Source organism: Bombus pascuorum, chromosome 13 (genome assembly GCF_905332965.1).
Source record: "Bombus pascuorum chromosome 13, iyBomPasc1.1, whole genome shotgun sequence".
NCBI classification, from domain to species: domain Eukaryota; kingdom Metazoa; phylum Arthropoda; class Insecta; order Hymenoptera; family Apidae; genus Bombus; species Bombus pascuorum.
In genome coordinates, this window is record NC_083500.1 from 11,828,117 (window position 1) to 11,840,128 (window position 12,012).

The following is a 12,012-nucleotide window of genomic DNA, read 5'->3' on the forward strand; positions in this document are numbered from 1 at the left end:
CTTTGGCGTATATATCGTAGGAAACGTTTCCAAGTTTCAGAAACTTATGGAAACCTTTTACAAATACGTTGTGTATTACGCACAGTATTTCAAATTTCATCGCCGTTGTAACGAGTTGCGAGTATCGTGGATACAACGTTAGAGTTTCGAACAAACTTGAAAATCTATATTAAAGCTACGGTTATTTGGTACAGTGATATTTTCAGCAATAATCCCAGATATTCCTCTTTCAAATGGAAGTTGTGCCGCGCTTGATTATTTTTGGCAGTGCCTGGGAACATTGGTCGGTCGGAAAATTCACCGTAATCAGAATCGTGGCCTTAGTTATGCTCGATCACGTCGCACGAATTCTACGCTGACGAACGAAATCGCGTGGGTCGCCACGCGATTCGGAATGAAAATTAAAAGAGGTGGAAATAAAACATAATCGAGTGGAAGTAGCGTTTGTAGAGAACGATCGATCGCAAAGGGAATGGGAAATTTGGTCGCCGCCTCTCGGACGGGACGTCCGTGAAGGGTAAACGTCGGCCGAAATCGCCAAAGGGGACGGTGGCGCAAGCGAGAGAGCTTCGTGCAAAGGGAAAAGAGAAAGAGAGAGAACGGCGAACGTCTCGACGAAATTGCTCTTAACGATCTTCGATTTTCTCGTTAGACCGAGTCGTTCTTGGAAGCGACGTACGTCGCGTTGCCGCATTCGCCGCTCTCGCTCTCGCTCTCGTTCCTCTCCACCCTTTGCATCCTCGCGACTCCGCTACCTACCAAATTCTCCTAGGCCGAAACTTTTCGAGAAGATCGAGGCTAAACGTCCAAGAACAAAGTTCCAATCGCGTCGGCTTAAAAACTTGAAATTTCCGCTTTGACGAACCTCGGTCGTAAACGTTGTTCTCTTCTCGCTTGCTTCTTCGAGTCTAGGTTTCCTTCGGCTAATTGGCATGCATACTTTACCACGTGATGCGAAACACTTTGACACTTTCTTCTTAATACCGATGTTCCGTAGATCGAACTCGTTAAATTCGCTAAATACAAAAGTTGCGTCTTTGCTTGGCTATCGCGCGACAGATCTCAAAAATCAACAGCCAAATTATCCGCCAGCAACTTTTTCCGCCTAAACAGCGGATGCCAAGGTGGATCGAATAGCGCGTGTATCGAAAAGTAGACGATTCGAAGATACTTTCAGGGATCGGGGTTTAGCGGGACAGTCGGTATTAATTAGCAAATGGATCAGCACGTTAAAAGATGTTATACGTATTTACAAAGACCGTCGAGACTTTCGACGACGAAAACGAAACGCGTCTTCTGCTACATGTTTCAGTGGAAGGACACGGCAGCCTTGCAACGCCTTCCGTGTGTCTGACGGTGGTCAGCGCGCTACTTCTCCGACTACTGCCAACCTTGGTTTAGGAATAAGAGCGTGCGAACCGCGCGCGGCCGGCCGCGTTCGCGTCCACGAGACGCAATTGCCACACGCGCGACTGGACTCCGTCGAGTAGGAAGGAAGAGAGGACGAGAAACACAACGATGGAAGAAAGAGACAAATGGACGATCATACGTAGCGATCAAATGCGAAATAACAGGGAAATATCGTTGGGACGTCGAATGAAAAGACCGCAACGATGGAAGAAACGCGGAATTGGAAGGCGGGTCGGAGCCGAAAAAATTCTGGTTCCGGGAATTGGCGAGGGACGAGTATCGCTTGGCTACTTGGCCGATGGGTGATCGATCGGGGCACCGGGGTCGCCGTGAGGCAATCGCGGGGCAGTCGCGGGGCAGTCACGGGCCCGGGAGAACGCGCGCGCGGATTATCATCCCGTTGGACGGCACGCGACTCGAAAATACGATTTACGAGCCTGTAAGCGGATTAATTTGGACGATTCGACGTGCACGGGATAGCGTAAATATTTGTCTGGAGCGCGTAGGGAAGCGAGTCGGCGATTCTTTCGCGGCGTTTCCGATAGAAATCCGCGACGAGCGAGAGCCGCGGCCGAGCGAGGCGTCTCGACGATCCACCCCGCGCATATCCGTGTTTCTCTCGCATGACGCGCATCCGCGTAGCACGCAACGATACCTACGTGTACTCGTTATACGGCTTCGAAGCTTTTAACTCCCGTTGTAATTCCGAAAAGTCGGGACGAGATCGGTCGCGCGGTTCTCGCTCTCCAACCAAGAACGAACGAACGAACGAACGAACGAGAAGCCGACGGACTTGCGCTTCCCTTCGCGCCCGCGACTTCTCTCTTTGTGTCTGTATACTTTGTACATAGCTGCGACGCCTGCACGCGCGTACATCTGCCGTTATCTACGAAAACTAGGTACATCTCGTCGAACGTTACGATAGAGAAGAGAAAACGTTGGATCGCGAACTTTATTCGTGCTTTCCGTAGAAACGTAGACAACGTGGCGCGGCGTTTTCCCAAAAGAAAAAAAAAAAAAAAAGAACGGATCCGTCGCTCGTTTCGAAACGAGCTACGATCGGGGATGCGCAGTCGAACAACTCCCCCGAAACTATCGAAAATCGGACAGAGATTACGTACTTGTGTGTATGGCCTAATGTATATACGTATACATAATATATATATATATATATACATACATATATATATATTTCGCATATTTAGTAAATAAATCGTATTTCATTACAAAAGCGATTCTCAAACCCGACACGTCCCGCCGAATACACAGTGGGTTGGTACTCCTCGGGCTAAATAATAATATCACCTGAGCCGTGATCCACTGGAAACCTCGATCCTGGTATATGCTACTATACGATAGGTGGTTGGTGTCGGTTGCCTCTGGCCGGGCGTGTACCCACGGCCCATTATCTCCTGCCCATTTACGTGTACGCGAAACAGACGAGCGCGATTAGAAGATCTCGGCGTGTTCCGGTGGCTCGATCGGCTTTCGCCGTCGGACGTGGAGGATCTCCGGCTGTTCCAGTGGTCGAGAAAGAATTAATGGTCGTTCGTGCCACGGGACAATACGGGGCAGAGGACGCGCGGGGATCGTGCAAGGGGCGCCCCTTAACTCGATACCAGAAGGAAATTCTCGAGAGGATAAACGGTTGGTCGACGCGAACCGACGCGAGTCTCCCGGAAGACGATCGATGCTAATGGCCCGTGCCAGACCAGACGGCCTGTGCCTCGTCCTTTGAATATGTATCGACGCGTGCTCTCCCTTCGTCTTTCGTCGTTTCGCCTTTCTATTTTCACCTTTCGACGCAAACAACGACGACGGAGGCTTCTTCGTGCACTCGCCTTCGTGTATCGGAGCGCTCGCGATACCTCGCGATTCTCGCGACGACGCAACGGTCCAAACGAGGAGGCGACGAGAGTGCCAGCCATCGAATCCGATTACGAGCGGTTAGCATTCGGCGCCGGCTCGAATTTGCTCGATTTGTAAGCGAGCGAGTGTGTTGGACGTTCGTCGACGAGTCGAATTGGCGAAACGGGAGACGAGTTTGGCATCGAGGAGACCAGGGAATCGATGCGCGGCAATTATAACCGCGTCGTTGTCCCTTCTCCTTCCTTTCTCCTCTCTCTCTCTCTCTCTCTCTCTCTCTCCTCTCTCTTCCTCGTTCCATTCTTCGAATATCCATTCTCGCTCTTTCAATTTACATCTCTCGGACGGATCATTGACTTTTTGTTCGTCACGATACACCAAAAATACACGTATGACGCGTAACAGGGAGTGGGAGGAGGAGAAATAAAGTCGATATCTCTCGGTATTACGTAGTTGGGGCCAATGACCGGGAAACGGGGTCGCGATCTCTTAAGTCGTCCGCGAGATCCTTTTTTAAAGTATTCCACTGACCCGACCTTAAAACGAACTGGCTCCACGATTCCTCGTACTCGACCGAGCACGAAAGAACGGTTAGCGGCTAGTTACCCGAGCAAGCCAGCGATCGACGTCCAACGTTTCTTGGACACAGAGACTTTTATTAAAATTATTATAATCTCGCGCGAGCACCCCGATAGATTCTTCGTTTCGATCGAAATTGAATCTCGAGTTGATCGATATTCCGCTCTCGTGGTCCTCCTGTCTTGCCTTGCCTTTAATTAACTTCTTCGCCGGAGCAGACTCCGTTCTTCTCTTTTTCGTTTTGTTCCGGCGCGCCTCCGCGTTTCCACGCTGTCTTTCCCCTGCGACGACATAAATCTCAATTATTCCTTTCAGCGTGTCGTTTATCTGCTCGTCGCTTTTTTTATCCATGCCAAGTACGAGACGGCAACGCGGTACGTTTTCGCAGGTGCAAAGGCCAGGTTGAATCAGCCGCGAGAATCGACCATGTACTCTCGAAGGTTTGCGAAACCTTCGCGATCGTTCGCCGTCTTCCATAATTTCTTCCATTTCTCCCAGCATCCTGAATTATAAAATGTCGACCGGTCTTCTTACTCGCGCACCTGTGCTCCTGAAAAACCGCACTCGGATCGATCGGTTCTCCGACCACCGCCGCGATACCTTTCGGCTGTCTGCCAATCCGACTTTTAGACGCAACCTCTCGATTACCGCCAGTGGAACGTCATCGGCTGAGATACGATTCTCAGATGCGGCAGCCTGCTCGTAATTACGGTAAGAAACTTTTCTTCGCAGCGTCCGACGTTCCGACTTTCTCCTAACCTTCTCGTTTATCGAGATGTTCGAAAACGAAGAACCGCAAGACGTACCGCTGAATATTATCTATCTATTGACACCTGCGTGAAATTACCGTGTGTTCTTCTTCTTCTTTCATATCTTTCTTTCTCTCGTGAAAGAAAATTCTTCCAGTTATTCGTACACAGTGACCGACAACAGTGTCACGCGACGCATACCGTACGGAATTTTGATCTATTTGTTATACGTGTTACTTCGAACGTCCTGCGATATCAGCGCTTTGATCAGACACCACTTGATCGGTAAAACGTGAAATCGATGTAAAAACGTACACACGTACGCGTGTAGAAGCTACAAAATTCTTGCTATAGACGTATATCGGATAGAAGATGAGTACACGGTATGAATAATGGTCTTAAACATACAATTGGCGTTTATTCTAAACGTTTTTGGTAAGCTGTCAAATTTCTTGTCATCTCTAATATCGTATACCTGCGCTAAATACCTTGTAGTTTCTGTGCACATCATGGATTCTATTTCAAAGTTTGCCAATACAGTCGCTATAGTCGTACAGAGGCAATTTCAAAAAGCCTAGCGCAACGCGATATATTTATCGCGTAGGTAAAAATGTTCTACGGTAAGTGTTGGAATATCTTGATGAACCACTACAGGTAATTTCCCGTTTCAACTTTATGTTAAACTATTAAAAGCCCTTCTCTGGATCGAATCCGAGTGGAAAGTAGAATTGAAAGAGAAAAGTTTTAATTTTATTAAATTTACATCTGCAAGATAATTGTCCGGCAATTTATTAAAGGAGAATATAAGAAAACGTAAAGCTTCAGGCTCTTCGGTTATGTAGTTCGCTCGTGTCCTCTCTGCAAGCAACTTTATTTAATTAATCGAAATGCATTAGATTTTTTTCGCGAAAGTAAAGATGCAAACAAAGGAAAATTCTAAAGGTCGTTTCCTCTTCGAGTTGGACTTCCTTCGCCGAGAGCTTAAGCTCTTTTGCTATGTACATCGTATCGTGTCTGTATTGGTGTTACCAACCTGATGAACAGGAAGACTCGTATGGCGAAGGTAAGCGACGAAGAAAAATTGACGAAAAACGGTACAGGTATCTAAGCGCAAAAAGAATATACTAAGTGGAGTGCGGAATACAAACGAGTCACGCACACCTACGATGCAGACTAGATGCGTAAAAGTAGTATGTTCCGTTTCAAGTCAGACGCGAAACGCTTGAACGCTTCGTCGTCGACGAAGAAGACTAATTTTATTTTCGTAGAATTTTCGATAACTATATATTGGATATATATATATATATATATTCTGACGATAGGATAGTTACATCGAAGTCGATCGCAGTAAAATTTCCATAGAAATTTCCTAGAACTCGTTCCTTTCTCTGATCCGCCAAACTTTTGGCGTGAAATTTGAAGTACGGCACGGCCCATGTCCGAGCTAATGGAAAGACAAAATATATATATATATATTGAATATATGCAATTTAACGAACGCGATGTTCTCGATATCCATCTTGTTCGACGATTCCAGCGATACGAGCGACTTTCGAGTCGTCGTATTTGGTCGCTGACTAATAATAACAAACCGACAAATTACAAATTATAAATTTCGCTCACGAATAGAATAATCAGATAACGTACGATTTATACAATTTTCTCGTGAAACTTCATTTGTTTTATTACTTGTTGACTTTATCGATGACGCTAGCTTCTAACTCGCGACTTGTACCTAAAACTTGTCTAATAATATCAGTTTAGTTGTACAAAACGGTTTTAGAAGCAAGGCCGGTGCATAATGTATCTCAAAATTGGCGACAAACTGGACGGAAATAGGTGGTTAAGAATTTCCAAAGTAATTTAGAATTTCCAAACAGACGAAAGCTTGACAGCGCTGGAATTCCACAGTGGCACGTTGCACGGTAAGTGGTTCCTTTGGAAGAAATTTCTGCTTGCTCGATAAACGCCGGTGTTCGTCGCCGTAAGTCGACTTTCCACGTTATTCTTTCGATCGTCGAAGAGGTAACGTCACAGCTCCCTAGTTCTTTTCCTTTTTTTTTTCCGTCTCAAAGTATTAGACATCCTCGTTTCGCCATTCTGACGATAGGATAGTTACATCGAAGTCGATCGCAGTAAAATTTCCATAGAAATTTCCTAGAACTCGTTCCTTTCTCTGATCCGCCAAACTTTTGGCGTGAAATTTGAAGTACGGCACGGCCCATGTCCGAGCTAATGGAAAGACAAAAATGCTCGATCGACAGAATTTCAGGATTAAGAATAACAAAGCGAACATTACCTTTTTCACGTTGAGTTGCTCGTATCGAAATGAAAATCAAGAAAATTGTCAGTTTATTTCAATATTTAAGAATACCGTATTTTTTATATTGTTTTTTTTTTATAGCGGATTCTTTAGTTATCACGATGCGCTCCAAGCATCATTCAGAATCAATAGGATAAATCAAACAGCTTTCTTTTTCTTACGATCTTTGTTATATATTAAAATATTTTTTAATGTATAACTCTCGCGAAGCTCGACAGCTTCGACGTTCCGAAGATCTTCGCTCACTTGTTTCGCCGTGGAATACCCTAACTTTTTTAACGCACCTAAATAGCTACGTAGAGGCATGTAAACGAATTAACTTTTATTTCTAGTAATCCGATTTTAAAGTTACGTTCCTTTTGAAAATTCCCTCTGCGCAAAGCGTTTATCATCTATAGAACTGTAATGACGTTTCCATTTTCCTGTTGCAAGACTAGAAATGAAAAGCAACGCTGTCGGAAGGCTGCAGACACACGGATTATAGAGACGAGAAGACAATGGAGAGCACGCGACATGCCACAAGCAACAATGCTCACTTTGCCATTCGCAAAGCTACTAGCAGTTAGTTTAGATTTATTCGGCTGGAATTATTTCAAATAAATGTTCGCAAACGGAAGATAAAAGATCCAAAAGGTAATATAACAGATATGTTCAATGATTTCCTTTACTTCCCGTCGATCGTTCCTTCCTGCAGCAAATATAGTGGAAACCAGAAGCAAGTTGAATTAAAAATACATTTGAGAAAATTGCGAGATGTAATAATAGAATAATCTTGGAATGATATAAATATTCTTACGTTGAGTTAATGTATTTCGTTATTCTATCCTTTTTCTATTATTTCGCTGCTTTATTATTATTTCACTAGTATTATTAATACCAGCAATATTGTTCGAAGTAGAGCTGATTTTAAAATCGTTACATCGTTAACGTTATTAATATTATTTTAAATTGCGTTATTAGATATTATGTATTAATAATCGCGTACAATTTTATCTACTAATCAACTAATAACTTCTTCGTGGTATTAGCTTATATTAGAAGAATTGTATTACACGTTAGTTTATAATTAAATTTTGCGAGATTTCAGTAGTCTCATATTTCAAATTCCTTACTCCATTTGCCAAATCTAACATCCGCCAACCCATATCATATATATCTTTTATTCCACGCTCCGTATCACAATTCCCTTCCTTACATCCGACTTACTCTGTTCCGCGTCTCACGCTGCGCGTTTCACATCCTCGTTTCACGATTAAAAATAATGCAAAGAGTACTTTTCGCATAAATTTCGCGCAAGAAATCGTCGCAATCCGCCAGCTCGCAAAATAAAATTCGTAGGCCACAAATTTCACGCAAAACGGGTGACACGAGCGACGATAGAGATAGAGAGCGATAGTGTGCGATAGGACAGGTATGTGTATAAATTAGTTCCACTTTATCTACTTTTGTGATTGTACTATCTTAACGAAGCACCCAGTCTTCTTCCTACGTTCCATTTAACTTCCGAAAGACACGAATAAAGGTTCACAAATTCTGCTCGATAGATCGAAACGTTAATCGGAACGGATGATACTAATTAAACAATTCCTACTATCACTGAAGCATCAAAAATATTTATTTTCGAATAATATTGTTACGAAATGATTATAGATTTAGTTTGTAATTTTCTAAACCATATGAAATTGATGTCTCTCTTGTGTGTTACAGAATTAATTTCCCAGCAACGTCGGAAAACCGCAGCAAGATACGGAATCTTCACAACGTCAAAAAAATTAATTGCGATTTCTACCAAGTAATGATAATTAGCCGTCATCCATTACATTCTATCTTTTATAATTATGTCTAAGACTTACACGTATATTTTTATTGTGACAAGCGCTATAATTTATCGATATCGCAAATGTTTCAAGAAACGTGACTGTAAATGTATAGTAGTTCGAAAGACGTGCTCGTACGATAGTTATATTCAAAACCTAAGCATGATGCATCGTTAAAGTTAGAATTAAGTATATATTAAGTTATATAGATTAATCGCGTAGATAAGTTATATAGGACAGTTCATGTTCTGCGCAACATAGATGGATAAATGCGCGAATCACTATACAATTGAGAATATATACAAAGATTATTGTATAATTTCAAAATTCAATCAATAAATAGATCTTATAAAGGGAATTCGAACGTAATATCGTGTCTCTGGACTCTGTCCATCTCCAATCTTAATTTCTTGTCATTTTCACAAGTTGGAACCACTGAAATAACAAAAATTCGGAAAACTTGCCACTTCCTATGTTATCACGTTCTTCCGACACAAAATCGCAAAATCAGACCAAATTTTCGCAATTTCGGCTCCGAGAAATTCCAGGAAAATGACGTCACTTTCAAGAATAGCCTCGATAGTTCCTAGAAAGTGACCTCATTTCTAGGGATCGCCAGAATTGTGCCCCCTTCTGCTCCGTCATGTTCTCCTGATACAAAATCGATGGAAAGGCCAAACTTCTGGTCCGATCTCACGATATTTGTATCAAGGGGACATGCTGGAGGGGGAGGTAGCACGATTCCGGCAATTCCGGGAAATCACGTCATTTTCCAGGAATTGCTCGGAACCGAAACAGTGAAAATTTGTTCCGGCTTTGCGATTTTGTATCAGGAGAACATGACGGAGCAGGAGGTTGTACGATTCCGGCAATTCCGGGAAATGACGTCAGTTTCCAGGAATTGCTCGGAACCGAAACAGTGAAAATTTGTTCCGGCTTTGCGATTTTGTATCAGGAGAACATGACGGAGCAGGAGGTGGCACAATTCTGGCAATTCCGGGAAATCACGTCATTTTCCAGGAATTGCTCGGAACCGAAACAGTGAAAATTTGTTCCGGTTTTGCAATTTTTTATCAGGAGAACATGACGGAGCAGGAGGTGGCACAATTCTGGCGATTCCTGAAAATGATGTCATTTTCGAGGAACAATCGAAGCGATTCCTGGAAATGAAGTCATTTTCCAGGAATTCCACGGTACTACCTCTTGTTCCATCGTACTTTCCTGATACAAAATCAAAAAGTCGAGCCAAAAATTTTGTCGAAATCTCGAAAATTCGAATGTCGTCGTTTATCCTCAACTCTGTCCATCTCCAATCTTACTTCCTTATTATTTTCCCAAGCTAGAATAAATGAGATTTGAAAGATTCAGGAGAATTTCAGGAGTGTTTGTTCCTTTATGTTTTGTATGTTAATTTATGTTTAAAATGTATATAACCTAACGTACCGTTGTGAGCAAGTTGTGGGAGGAATATATCTTTTCCGTTTAAAAATATATTTTTCTGCGTTTGTTTGGTATATTTGATGTTCTAGGGTATGGGATATTGGAAATAGGTTTGAGGGAATTGGTAGTTTGAGTTGGAAAAAGCAAATAGGGTGTAGGATATGGAATATAGAGAAGAATACAAGGAGTGTGGGATGGGATATGGTTTGGTAAACATTGGACAGAGGATGTGGGATGCGGTTTGGTAGGTGTATAGAATGTGGGAAAGGACACGTGGAAATGTGCTGTAGGATGAGCGATATGGAAATATGAAATATGTCACGTAGAATGGATGTAGAATGTGTTGTGTGAATTAGGATTTAAGATGTGGGTTAGAAATACTAATTGTGAGATACGAGACGAGGTGCATGAAACATGGAACATGTGAGATGCAAGTGTGAACTGTGGAATGGGCTTGAATATTACTTGGATGTAGACTATGTGAATCGTGAGAAAAGTAGCACACAGATCGTGTGATCTAATATGAAACTTAAAAGAACACGCGACGCTCCTATCTGTTTCGAATAGTTTACAGTAATTGTAATTATTAGTACAAGACATTCGACCAGAAATAGGTAAAGCGAAACATAAAAATTGACAATTTTTAAATGATATTACGAAACACATTACGGTGCATAATACGATATAATGGTTTTTAATAACCATTCGATTACTACTACAAAATTGCCCAACAACCGAAAACAACCTGGAGTGAAACACTCGCATTCATCTTGCACATTCTCGATACACCAAAGCTAAAGTAGTTGGCAGCTGCTGTGTAAGAAGGTTGCCTCGTTACTCCACATATTCTCCGCGTGCTTGCTCGTTCCAACTTGCCTGCACCGGTGGAAGAGCAGCGAAGGGTGAGAGTGGAAAGGGTGAAAAGGAGGGAGAGCAAGTTGTCGGTCTAACGACGTGGGCGTGTGCAGCGTGCACGAACAAAATAGCGTGGAACCATGGCCGATCGTGGTCGCATAATCAGCTCTATTGAGCAATCTAGCCACTATGGATCGCGAGCTGGTAGCACGGGCGCAGAGTAGCCGTGTGTAGCGAAGCCAGAAGCAGGGCCAGAGGCAGAGGCAGAGGCAGAGACCGATGGTGGTCGGCGGTCGGTGGTCTGGTCTCGCGGGTCGACAGCTCGGTAGGCCCTCCCTTTTCGTCGCTATTCACACGTTCGTGTCTCCGCCAGCAGCCGCTTCCTGTGTCGAGACGCGTATCCCCTGCGACACGGCCGCGCAAATAAACGGAGAACGCGAGCTTAATTGCACCCTTTCTCTCGCGGAGTCTCCATAGCCTCTCGTCTCCCTACGCCTGTAGCGTGGACTTGGCAAACTACTCTACACAGTTTTCGACTCTGGCAAGAGGCAGAGTTTTTTCAAACGCCGACGCGATACAAATCCGACCGGTAAACATCAGTTACAAGGCTGGGGAATTCACGTGGGTACGAGAGAACCGTCGACAGAATGGATTCTCATGAACCCGGATGCTGCGTATCGCTCTCAAATAAACTATCACGAGCACCGTGTACACTTCCGGTCATAAATAAATATTGCCACCATTTACCGTCTTCTGCTGTAGAGCGTAATAATCGGTTTAGATCGACGAAGAAACAATCGGTTGATAGAAATCGTAAGTTCACCCAAGATAACGAATAAGAATAGACAATAAAAGATTCAAAGAATCGCCTGTTACAGTCACGGAAGGATAAACGAATTTATACGATACTATCTTCTGATCGAAATCTTATCGAGTGAACTTTGGCTGAATTAATCAGGAAATTTAGCGACAT

The 12,012-nt window shown here is 43.4% G+C and overlaps 1 protein-coding gene across 2 annotated transcripts in view; it reads left to right on the forward strand.

The window, feature by feature from the left end:
- The window catches only part of LOC132913185 (uncharacterized), a 46,319-nt gene extending 43,678 nt beyond the window's left edge, over positions 1-2,641 (forward strand). For both annotated transcript variants that reach the window (XM_060971251.1, XM_060971250.1), the window contains one exon: positions 1,313-2,641. In XM_060971251.1, coding sequence (XP_060827234.1) covers positions 1,313-1,401 — 89 coding nt within the window. In that variant the 3' untranslated portion in view covers positions 1,402-2,641. The remainder of the gene's footprint in view (positions 1-1,312) is intronic.
- The last annotated feature ends 9,371 nt before the right edge of the window (positions 2,642-12,012 follow it).